Source organism: Meleagris gallopavo, chromosome 2 (assembly GCF_905368555.1).
Source record: "Meleagris gallopavo chromosome 2, MGAL_WU_HG_1.1, whole genome shotgun sequence".
NCBI lineage: Eukaryota > Metazoa > Chordata > Aves > Galliformes > Phasianidae > Meleagris > Meleagris gallopavo.
In genome coordinates, this window is record NC_139405.1 from 99,307,782 (window position 1) to 99,320,257 (window position 12,476).

General features: G+C 35.2%; 2 protein-coding genes across 3 annotated transcripts in view; one reads left to right on the plus strand and one right to left on the minus strand.

Moving 5' to 3' along the window:
- KCNS3 (potassium voltage-gated channel modifier subfamily S member 3) overlaps nt 1–12,476 on the plus strand; it is a 444,844-nt gene that overhangs the window by 287,923 nt on the left and 144,445 nt on the right. The window lies entirely within an intron of this gene.
- Nucleotides 1–12,476, minus strand: part of SMC6 (structural maintenance of chromosomes 6) — a 32,570-nt gene that overhangs the window by 10,264 nt on the left and 9,830 nt on the right. For both annotated transcript variants that reach the window (XM_085218062.1, XM_010707962.3), the window contains exons 12-21: nt 11,377–11,523; nt 10,890–10,978; nt 10,242–10,406; nt 9,048–9,226; nt 7,255–7,456; nt 7,005–7,119; nt 5,276–5,436; nt 4,058–4,193; nt 3,045–3,125; nt 988–1,158 (exon numbers count right to left, since the gene is read on the minus strand). In XM_085218062.1, the coding sequence (XP_085074188.1) occupies nt 988–1,158; nt 3,045–3,125; nt 4,058–4,193; nt 5,276–5,436; nt 7,005–7,119; nt 7,255–7,456; nt 9,048–9,226; nt 10,242–10,406; nt 10,890–10,978; nt 11,377–11,523 (1,446 nt within the window). The remainder of the gene's footprint in view (nt 1–987; nt 1,159–3,044; nt 3,126–4,057; nt 4,194–5,275; nt 5,437–7,004; nt 7,120–7,254; nt 7,457–9,047; nt 9,227–10,241; nt 10,407–10,889; nt 10,979–11,376; nt 11,524–12,476) is intronic.

Consider the following 12,476-nt stretch of genomic DNA (forward strand, 5'->3'; position numbering starts at 1 on the left):
CTAAGCTGAAAAATAGTGCCTTATAGCTGAGAGTTTTCTTTACGAAATAGTGTTACTGTGCTCTTCGCATCTGTTTTAGTTTCTGTGGAAATAAATAGCAAGCATTACTTTTGGAGCAATTTACATAATATAGATTATGGCAACTTCCGTATCACATGTTAACTAAATTGACTGTCTTTTCCAGACACACTTTGCAGAGTTATCAAGAACAACAATGTAAATTAAAATGCAATTTCATTCCTCAGCCCTGATAGTAGATGGCTTATCTAAAAAAAAAAAAAAAAAAAAAAAGAATCAAGAATACTAAAACAAATGAAAACAAACCATCATCAATAATAATGGATGCTCTCACCTTTTTGTAATCGTATCTTAAAGCTACAGCTTGATATACGCTGATTGTTTAAGAATGTCTACAACAGATACACTGTAGTTACTATATTTATCAGTTATTTCCTTACCTGTTTCCTTCCTCTTCTTGTTACTCTTGATTCAGGCAGACTACATATCAATACACAGTTTATGTGAGGCACATAAGAGATTTCTGCAGTGATAAGTCTGAGTTTCCAGTCGCTCCTTTCTTACATAGGTTTAGAACACTTTTTATATGCTGAACTCTGTTATTCCAATTTTAAACCATTAATTCTTGTAGTATGAGATTGCCAAGATTCCATTTTGCCAAATTTTGCCTTTATCTTAGGCTTACTATATATCTTGTGTTAATTTTCTATAATTTCCAAGTATATTCTCTAATCTTGAATAATCAAAACCATGTAATGGTATCTTCTGTGATTGTGCAGCTTTATAGAATAACAACCATTTCGTACAGAACTCCAAATCTATTTTGAAAACTGACCAGTTATGAATATTCTTAGCCAGGCCTTGGCAGAAACCACAGATGACCTATTTTCTTAGGTAAGCCTTAAAACTATCAGGAAGAACCATCCTGCCTCCATTTAAACAAAAAATAAAACATGGACATGTTGCTACCTTAATTGGATTAGTGATATCTTCTACTTGATTCATTTTCTCTTTAATTTCTTCATATCTTTTCTCAGCTGCCCGAAGAATCTCGTTCAGTTCTTCCATTTTTCTGCTTTCTTCCTGCATTTCTTGTCTTACAGATTCCATCTTGTTTTTATTTTCTTCAGCCACATCTTCCTGTCAAAATATATTAAAACAAAGAACAAAAGGAAGACGTGTATTTACACATTATTTTTACAGGAATATAGGATAAGTAACTGTACTGTCACTGTTCCTGAGACAATTATACCATTACTAACTGATTATCACCATACATGCTTCCTGTTTTAGAAAGACAAATATTAGGGAAAAAATTTAAATGGAACCTTGTATTATACTAAAATGCTTCTTCACAATCAGACAATTGTGAAAGCAAGGTAAGAATGAAAGACAAATATCAAGTGAAATAACAGGTAAAAATACATAGTAGTGATAAGGAAGTGCAGGGAAAAAAAAAAAAAACAAAACAAACAAACAAACAAAAATAACACCAAGAAATATCCAAGAAAGGACTAATGAGAAATAAATACATAAATCAACCCTTATCAGAAGACAACAGTAAAATTTCTTGTTGTTGACAAAGTGTCTGATAACCTTTTTACAAATACAAAGCAGAATGATATTCTCCTACAAAGAGGAAATGGAATATTTTCTGTTTCACTAAAAGGATGAACATGCATTTCCTACACCTACAGGACTTGACTGTCTAAAAGAAAAAAGCCCTGAACCTTCAAGAAGCTCGCAGAATCATTACCTAATGATTCTTCACTTGTTGAGTATGCTTTGAAATTTTTACTCACACATGCACACACAGAAAGACAGCCTACTGATAAAGTATGAAGTTATGCAATTCATCCCCTCACTGACCCCAGATAAAATAGTGGGAAAACTAAAACTAATTCTAGATCTTCATCACCTAGGCATTAGCTTATGACAGAAAAATACTTAAATCAATATAACTACTAATGAACAAATCACAAACATTTATATTCTGAAGTACTAATCATACATTCTAAGAACATAAGGACAAGCACTTTGAACGAACCATAGTGGTATGATTCTTCTTTAAGTTGGTATTTGCCCTTCAAAACTTAAAACTCCATGGTAAATTGACAACAAAGCAAGAAACTATGGATTCAGGGCAGAAAGGTACGATAAATTATCGTAGAATCATAGAATGGCCTGGGTTGAAAAGGACCACAATGACCATCCAGTTTCAACCCCCTGCTGTGTGCAGGGCCGCCAACCATCAGACCAGGCTGCCCAGAGCCACATCCAGCCTGGCCTTGAATGCCTCCAGGGATGGGGCATCCACAACCTCCTTGGGCAGCCTGTTCCAGTGTGTCACCACCCTCTGGGTGAAAAACTTCCTCCTAATACCTAACCTAAATCTTCTCTGTCTCAGTTTAAAACCATTCCCCCTTGTCCAATCACTATCTACCCTTGTGAGCAATTGTTCTCCCTCCTCTTTATATGCTTCTTTCAAATACTGGAAGGCCACAAAGAGGTCATCCCAGAGCCTTCTCTTTTACATGCTAAACAAGCCCAGTTCCCTCAACATTTCTTCATATTATGGTCCAGAGTGTCCTTTATCTATGCTTTGATGATACTGCTTCTAACCTCCAAGCCTACATTCACTGCTTTTCCCCAGCCAAAGTTTTTATGGTTCTGTATAACTTGAAATAACCAATGAAAATTCACAGAATATTTCTTTATTTCTTTATTGCCTTCCATGCACCCGCAGTGCACCACTCATTTGAAGAAGAGAGGAGGAAAAGTAGGGGAAAAAAAAATACAAAAAAAAAAACACAAAACAAACACCCATCAGAAATAAAATAATATCATTGACATAACTGTAGACTTTCTGTAAAGTATATAATTTTTTGCTATTTATCCAACTTGCACCCTGAATGATAATCTAGGAGATCTAGGGTGTCTGCTTGTTTCTAATTGTCAATCATTATCAACATTCAAGGATATTTTCCCACAAACTTATTAGATAAAATTGGATAATCTTTTCTTACTAATGCACGGATGTCCATGTACTGGATTTCATCAACATTCTCAAGATCTGCTATTTCTGCAGCTGTTCTTCGTGTTTTTATCTAGGAAAAAAGTAAATAATATTAAGCTTACCTAAAAAAGAAAAGGCATTCATTCATTGAAATCTACATAGAAAGTAATGCATTTCAACTTATAGTTTCATCAGTGGCTATGAGAGAAAGAATTCTTCCTGCTTACCTATGGAATCCATTTCTAAAAGGCAAAACTTAATGTGAAAAGCCTATGCACTTTAAATCATTAAATTATAACCATGTTTCCATTCAACATGAAATGTAAATCAAAAATATTTTACATTCATTTAATACAAATTCATGTGCCATTTGTGTGCTGGTTCTTATTTATGATTTACTGAATATAAGCTTGCATGGTATATATCATCTTATATTTCCTAACAGTAATAACATAATTAGTTACCATAAATATCTATTATGCCCACTAGCATAGGAAGTCTTGCAGAAAACAAGTACTGATGGTTGTAAAATGGTTTAATTTATCTTTTTTATTAAACAAAACTTAAAAGTGTGGAATATTCAACATACTAAAATAGATCAAGAATATAAATGAAAAGCAGAAAAAGAAACAATATTCTGGGAACAAAAAGGCAATGCTCAACAGAAATACAGAAGAGGAATATAGCAGAAAGAAGCCTCTACTAAATACTGCAACAATTTCCCACTTGTGTCCCAAAATAGCAGCAGAGATTTTATTTATGAGCTTTAGCATAACAGTGAAAGAACAAAATGAAACAAGAACACCATAAAGAACAACAGCAGTATTGCCAAAACTTCCATCATCCTAAATGATGAAAGTATTCTATAGATGGTAGCATATAAAATCTTCTGTGTTTTTATACAAATGCCAAAGCAAGGGTAAGCATAAATACTTAAAATTATCAACTGCTCAAAGTGAAAGTCAAAGAGAAACAGGAAAAGACTGACCAGAATCTAAAAAGGAACGCTCTGCCTATTTTTACCTGTAGTTCTTTTTGATGTTGTCGATGATGATGAAGATAACTTTCATTCTGCTTAATTTCATGTTCAGTGGAAGACAAACGTTTCTGAGATGCTGCCAACTGTGCTTTCCGGCTTGCAATTTCATTCTCCAAGAGACTTTAAAAAACAAAAAAAGTGACATTGGAATATTATTATATACACACACAAACACATTTTTGATGACAAAAGTGTGTGACAAAGCAAAGCACAGAAAACCATAAAAGATAGGTTTGTGATCAATGAATTACTCATCAGTAAAAAAAATACCAAATCCCTGCAGTAGAGCTCACAGTTGGTAACTACCAGATAATGGTTGCTTAGTCCCAGGTGAACAAAGCATTGATGTAATTTGAACCACTGGTAACTTTCGTTAGCAACTGTAGCAAACAGGGCAAAATACCTCAACTAAACTGCAGAATTACTTATAAGAATATCAATGCATCTTGAGAGAAAACAAATGCTTTGACTAGGAAAAACCTACTTCCAACTGAGAAAATAATATGAAAAAATATTCCTACATTCTCATACTTTTCTTTCTATTAAAGATTTCAGAGACTTCCATGAGTTCTTTCAGCACGCAGTAAACCTATTTAAAATGCAAAATAAAACCTATATTTTTTTATTATTATTATTTTATTATTATTATTATTTATTGATGACTAAGCTCTGCTAGAGTCCTTGATCCCTAGAAAAGGAAGGCAAAATTTTACTAATATTACAGCTCAAACAAACAACCAACACCCACAATCTTTGTGTTTAAGTGTTTAATCAACTTCTTAACTATTGTTAAGGACGCATGAAATGGATTGGACTGATTGTGTCTCATCCCAGAATCAGAATTTAATAAGTTTCATATATACCATTCCCGATGAATGTTTCGTTACTTTTGGTTACATTTGGTATTTCAGTGTCCTCAATTTACTGGGCGAGAATTCAAGATTTTAAAAATCCAACCAGATTTCAAAGACAAACTACTGATTTTTTTAATAGTAAAGGCACTGAAAGAGAAGTTTTCCAGAATTCTCCATTCTCAAAAAGAATATGTAAACCTCAGAGTGGGAGAGAAAGGAGACTATTGGAGGGTGGGTGTCTCTGATGCACACACATCCAAACAGACAAATACACAATTCCATCATTCAAATCAATAAATACATGTATGGGTTTTTTCAAAAACAAAACCAACATTGCAAGTTGCTAACCTTATTTCTGCTTCAACATCTTTGCTTAGATACTTGGGTCTGAGGTAATCAGAAGAATAATATCGTCTGTTAAATACTTGATCACCTTCAGCAGTGAAAGCTTCTCTACAATTTTTTGGAGGATTGTTAGACTGCATTACTTCACGAGCTTTACAGCTACTCTGAAAAACAAAATTGCCTCATCATATGTATAGAAAATTCACCACAATTACAGAAATCAATTTAAAACAGATCTAGCAGTTCCCAGTCCTAACGAAAAACAAGAAATGCAGAAATTGAACAATAATTTGAAAAAGTCTCTAATGTCTACAATCTGCTTTTCTCCATTGAGTAAGACATTCATGTTCTCAAAACCATCAACGCTCTCAAAAACAATCCACTTAGTATAGCTGCCAGTTTCTAAATTGTAAACTATATAATCTGATCAGTCCCTTGTAATTTGCCATGGCGGGGGGGGGGGGGGGGGGGGAAAAATCAATAACAAAAAGGTCACTACACACTAAATATATTTAATTATCAGAAATGGAATACACACCAAGAAAATAATGTTTCAAAGAGATCTGCTAAGTACATCAAACAAAATTAAATTAAAGATTGGGAAATCTGCTGGTAAAAACAATTGCCAGTGTCAAGTTAAGTGGTCACAAGTGTCCTTGTCTGAGGAAATTACTATTTATACACTCATCCATTCTGAAGCATCACTTCCTCTACATCACACTTTTTCAATTTTTTTCAGATTCAGTTGAAGTTGTTCAGTGAGATCTTAAAAGGACCAGATGGAAACACAATCAGATGGAAAATGATTTCACATAGACGTGAGTGGGTGAATGCCTAAAAAGAAGATTTTGAATTCTCAAGCAGAAGCCTGCTACTTGCTAGGTTCAAGTGGAAGGGGTGACTACAAGTTTTGGTAACACATGGACTATAGAAAACTGACACATCCTTTATCTGACAATTAGTAAAGAGACAGCAGTTAGGAGGCTGATCACAGGCATACATTTTAGACTGGAAAAACAGATAAATTAGGGGCCCAGAAAGGTGATGTATATTCTCAGAATAAACTGGGACAATCCTGGAAAGAAACAGGGAGAGCTCTGTAGAGAAAAACGCCAAGGAATACCCAGGGATGTTGGACAGTAACACCCCAAGCAGCCACATAGCAGAAATCAGCATGATTTTTTGCCTGATCAGAAGTAATCAATGCTCAAGAGGGAAGTCAAGACCTATGAACACAGTTGTGGCAAGACAGTGAAGGAAGAGAGTGAGGAAATAACAAGAACAACAAAAGCTCTAATATTACTGATTCTTAAGTAAGGCCCATATTTAGGGCCATGATGGTCATTGCCAGTTTACTCGTCTAAGCAGAAAAATGGTGTTCAAAGTGGGATACTGACAGCATATTAAGTGTCATGAGTGCCTTTATGGAAAGCCTGCCAGGAGAAAAGCACGTCTGCATTAAAACACTGATAATTGTTGCAGTTTGGGTCCAGTGAGCCAGAGACCTCACCTCCTCTCAGCGTGTCTGGAAGTTACGCTTCATAGAATCATAGAATGGCTGAGTTGGAAGGGACCTTAAAGTCCAACTAGTTCCAATCCCTCAGCCTTTCAGGGATGGAAGAATTCTCTACCTCAGTGTTTGTGATAAGCAAAAACCAGAGAAGGTCCTGTATTTACTATACAAAGAGATAATGCCTTTCTTTAAAGGCCTGTAGGGAGTGGAGAGCCTTACTTTAATTAGCAGGACTTTTTCTATACCCCTCACATTGATCAAACAGTTAGCAACTGCTGCACCATCTATTTCCAACGCTGTGAGAACTGATGGGAACTCTGGATGATGAACTCCACTAAAGAAAAGAAGAAAAAACAACCATGCATAAAACTTACACAAGATTCTTTAAATTGTATTACAAATAGTTCCTTTCAACTCTTAATAATTTGAATTACTGCAGCTATGTAGCAACAGTCCAATCACAACTTACCTGTGTCTAACATCATAAATCTTATCATGAAATTTATTTACAATTATTGAAGGTCTAGCTCCATGTGGATAATATTTTGACATCAGTTGCTGAAGAACTCTTTCATCACTATGATTATCGCAGCAAAATGCCTGAACTAAGGTCTTTAAACAAGCTTCAATAGCCAGAGATAGTTCAGGATCTTTTGGATGAATGAAAGCACCTAAACAAACACAAAAGACAAAGCTTTAGCTTTTGTCTATAACATATTTAAGCAGTGCATTTTTATCACTCCAGGTTTGTTTGTTTGTTTTCCCTTTTTTTAGAGAGTCTGAAATAAATCTCTATTAAAAAAAAGGAAAAAGAAGACTAAAATAAAAGCAAACTTTAACTAAAGAAAAAAAGCAAAACAGACAGGCCACCCCTGAGAATACAGACAATATCTTTTCCTAGAGAAGCCTACGTATATAGGCTTACTGCCTTTTTTTTTTCCCCTCCCCCTAAAAATTCTAAAAGGTCACTATTAATTTCATTGCGGCACACATCTAATAGCAGAAAAGCAAGAACAAATCTGGGCAAAGATCACTTAGAAACAATTTCATGCTTTAAGGCTAAAGGCAGAGGAATAGGTACGCTGCAAACCAAACTACTGTGAGGATTTCCATTGTGTATCACCTGTTGGCAGTACTGTGTTCACATATCCTTGCTGCAGTAAGTGTCTGGTACTCCCGTTAATTAAGCACTCTGTCTTTGCATTTACCTCTAGAACACACTGAAGCCTTTACTGCCACTTACAAACTGCACACAGCTTTGAATCATAGAATGATTTTGGTAGGAAGGGAAGGATCATGGATCTCTAACCTTCCTGCCACAGGCAGGGCCACCAATCTCCCCATTTAATACTAGAACAGGCTGCCCAGGGCCCCATCCAACCTGGCCTTGAACACCTCCAGGGATGGGGCATCCACAGCCTTCTCAGCAGTCTGTTCCAGCACCTCACCACTCTCTATGCAAAGAACTTCTCCCTCATATCCAACCTGAGTCTTTCCTCCTTCAACTTAAAACCGTTTCCCCTTGTCCTGCTATAATCTATCTTTTCAAAGAGTTGGCTCCCCTCCTGTTTATAGGCTCCCTTTAGGCTGCAGTGAGGTCACCCCACAGCCTTCTTTTCTTCAGGCTGAACAAAACCAGCTCCCTCAGTTTGTCCTCATAGGGGAGGTGCTCCAGTCCCCTGATCATCTTTGTCACCCCCTGAAGCCTCTCCAATAACTCCCTGTCTTTCTTGTGCTGGGGGATCCAGACCCCAACTTTGAATATCTCTGGCAGACACAAATGAAATCAAACTTTCTTGGAAAGTTTTTTCTAAGCTGCTCCATGCAAAGCAACTCAAGCATGACAACACTACCAGGCAGTCATTGTATATTTTAAGTAAAAACCTGTCTGACAGTAGGACAGTGCTATCACCAAGTTACAGTCAACTAGAGCACAGAAGGGTGATGTGAGACATAAAGCTTATCATCTCGCTGAAGTAATACTCTACACAAGCTCTATGCAACATGCAGAGGAGACCTGCAACACAGAAGGAAGCTCAGCTATTTTGCACTGAAATCTTACCTATGGTATAGTCTTTTAGTATATGTTGGCAGCCATGCACAGAAGTTCCCTCTGTATTTCCCAGACTAAAGATACATCTGAAGCTTCATAAACAACAGTTTTTCTGAACTTCACTGTTGACGTTATCAGCTCTTCAATAAAGCCCATAAGGAAAAAGCCCAAAAATTGTCTTGAAAAAGCTGAAAAGCTGTCATTCTTACCTAAAGGTCCAACAGGTTTGTGTTTAAATTGCCCTTGCCTGTAGGCTATTTCAACTTCTTCAAGCAATGATGGCATATGTTGTCCAAATCTTTTAAAGGCATTTGTTTTACTATCTCTCAGCTCTCTCAGATGCTTCTGTTTAGCATCCAAGTCTTGTCTCACATCAGAGTCTTCTCTCCTAAGAGAAGAGATTTTTTTTTTTTTTTTTTCCCAGTAGGAGAACAGCCTTAATTTCACAGAAATAGTTATTTTTCAAGAACTAATATAATAGGACAGCATGTCAGGACCTCAGTATTTCAATGTATAGTGAGCTACATACTTGCAACTATTTTCAGAGCTTCAAAAAACATGAAATAAAAACCAAAAAGAACCCCACACAGGTAAGAAAATGCTACTTTGCAACACAGTTTTACATTACTTCTCTTTCTATCTTTCATCGTGGTTAAGAAGAAAAGTCACAAATCAAGGTACAAATCCCACCAAAGTAGATGAACAGAAATGTTTCCAAAAATATCAAGTAGTACAATTTCACTTAGTATAAAATTCAACTGAAGAAAAAAGCATAATAGCAGGACAGTATTCTAACATGATTTTTTAATACAAATAAAGACATCTAACAAATTGTAAATTTATAGTATATATTGCTGTGTAAGCAATGTGCAATACTGACATAAAAAAAACCAACAAAGGATCAATATAACTTTCTATTTTCATATTTCACCATCTTCTCTAACGGTAAAAGATGTTTGAAATAATACTTCAGTTGTAATATGCAACAATTCCCAAATCTCTTAAAACAACAAATACCAACATCACCATAAAGCTCTCAGGTAACCATTGTACGAAAGTTCAGGTTCCCAAATCAAAACCTAGGAACACTTTGTTTTTCTAGTTCAGTCATGGTTAAATAGACATCTAAAGCAAATGATTCAAAGTCTATAAATTTGCACTTAGATACAATAGATATAATAGTTATCATGTACAGTTCTGTTAACTCTCCATAATTTTCTAGCTTCAGTCATATTTTGCAAAGAAAAGTTTAGCAAGTCCTATGATAACTGAGGAAGAAAGTAGGTGGGGGAAACGAATACAGAAACTGAACCTAACATGTCAAGAACACAAAGAATTGCAGGTACTTAAGAAGAGATCTCAACAATATGAAGAAAAATAGTTATACTCAAAAACTAACTCACTTAAGTTTAGCAAATTCTTCTTTGTGCTTATAAATAGCTTGCTGAAACTGATCCATCTGTTGGCCAATCATTATTTCTTCATCACGAAGTGCCTTCAACTTCTCCTTTAACTGTGTGATTTTCCTTTCTTTTTCCAGCCTTTCAGACTCTGAAGCCTGATAAGCACTAGAAGAAATCATCATACTTCAGTATTTGAAAACAGCAAGATGATTTGTGATACAGACTTTATTTAACGTAACATATATGAGATCTACGTATCAAAAATTTATATTTAAGATTCAGAGCATTTACAAGATCTACAAAACAGGTACCAGTGATTTATTTCATTTTCCATTTGTAATTATACATAACCTCCCCTGGTTACATTCCTATTACATTTGGTTTAATGATTAATTATTTTGCAACACTGTGTAAGCTAGAAAATGTCATCAGGAAAAAAAAATAGCCTTTTTTTTTTCTGCCCAGTTGCCTCATCATCATCCAATGGAAACCTTGTTATACAAAGTAGAGATGTTTAAATATTTAAGTGGAGCCTGTGAAAGATTAAATAAATGTTTTTTCTTGTTGTAGATTTTCTTATTACCCAGAAGAGTTCACTCTGTACATATCTATACATTAACAACACAACATCACAGTATGAGTATTTACCTCTTTTTCATTTCCTCAATTCGGTTACGTAGCTGTTCATCATCTTTTGCCAGACGTTTCAGCTCAGTTCTGACACGATTATGAAGCAACTGTGAAGGAAATAGGACATATTAGTTTAATGGAAGAGTAATTTCAACACAGAATTACAATTTTGAGGAAGTAAACACTGAACTGCATCTGTACAACAAACAATTATCAATACTTGAGACAAGAAGAACTTTAATTTGAGGTTAACTTTGTTATTCCTCCCATTTCACACATCTGAATCTTATTAGTGCTGACTTAGGCTGTCCATTTCTTAACACCTGTGTAAAGATATAAACTCTATGACTGTGAACAGAAGCTGCTTGCCAGTCAAGCCAGAAATTACACCTATTTTGAACTACACTGAGCTAGATGACATTCATAAAGCCTAGACACAGACAAAGAAGTACATATGGGTAGACCATGGACAGGATTAAGGTTTTAAAAAAGTTCCTTCGCCTACCTCAGCTTCATTGACTGCTTTTCTTCTTGTCTGAACTTCAGCTTTTGAAGACATACACTGAGTATGCAGGGCTTCAGCTTCACCATTTACTGTTATCAACTTCTCTTGTATTGCTTTGCATTTTTCTTCCGCTTCATTTACTTTTATCTTTAGGGTAACAAGAGAATGATATGTGTGTAGAAAGAAAAAAAAAAAAAAAAATCAGAACCTCTTCATGCTATAGAAGAAATACCACTGAAAAGAATCCATTTGCTGACATGTCTTATATATATGTATTTGTATGTCTTATGTATATGTAATTGACACTACAGATATGCAAAGAGGAAAATAAACATAGGAGCACACTCCGAAAACCAATTAACTATCAAACCTTCTTTTCTTACTCAGGTTTTACTCAGATATCAGACTACTTCTACAGTAAGGCCAAATACACTGACATGGAAAGAAATGAGACCACCATCCAGACGAAGTTTCCTCAGTACCACACAAATACATATGTAAGGCCATAAAGTAAAAACACTTCAATTGCAAAAGTATATAGTTTTAATTTTTTGCATATTAAAAATTTCAGTGAAAAATGAGTGCCAATTCAGAAAATTTGGAGGAATTTTAAGAGGCTAAAAAGTTTAAAATAACATTGTATAGAATTTTTCTGCAAATTATGTGTTTTATGCATAACTCTGAATGTTTGTCTTTTATTATTCTTTCCTGTTACCTCCAGAAGACTTAATTACTATCCAAATAATTTGTTTTATTTCCAAGTCTCTTTTTGAATCACGACACTCTCCTGTTATAGAAATAAATATTGAGTAACGAAGGACTCTCAACCATGAAACAGTTTAAATTGCCATTCACTGCTACAAGCAATATTAGCTATCCCAAATTCCCAGTCAACACAACATAACCTTTACCTAAATGAAAGCTATCAGCGTGAAAGGAATACACACATGTACTCCTAACAACCAGCAGAAAACTAAGCACCTTAGTATTTTTGCCCGATGAAACGTGGAATGCAAGTGTTACTGTTACACTTCAGATGGCCAAATAAACATGTAAATGGTAACCACTGCTATTTGTAAGGTTGCAGCATCTTGTAAAAA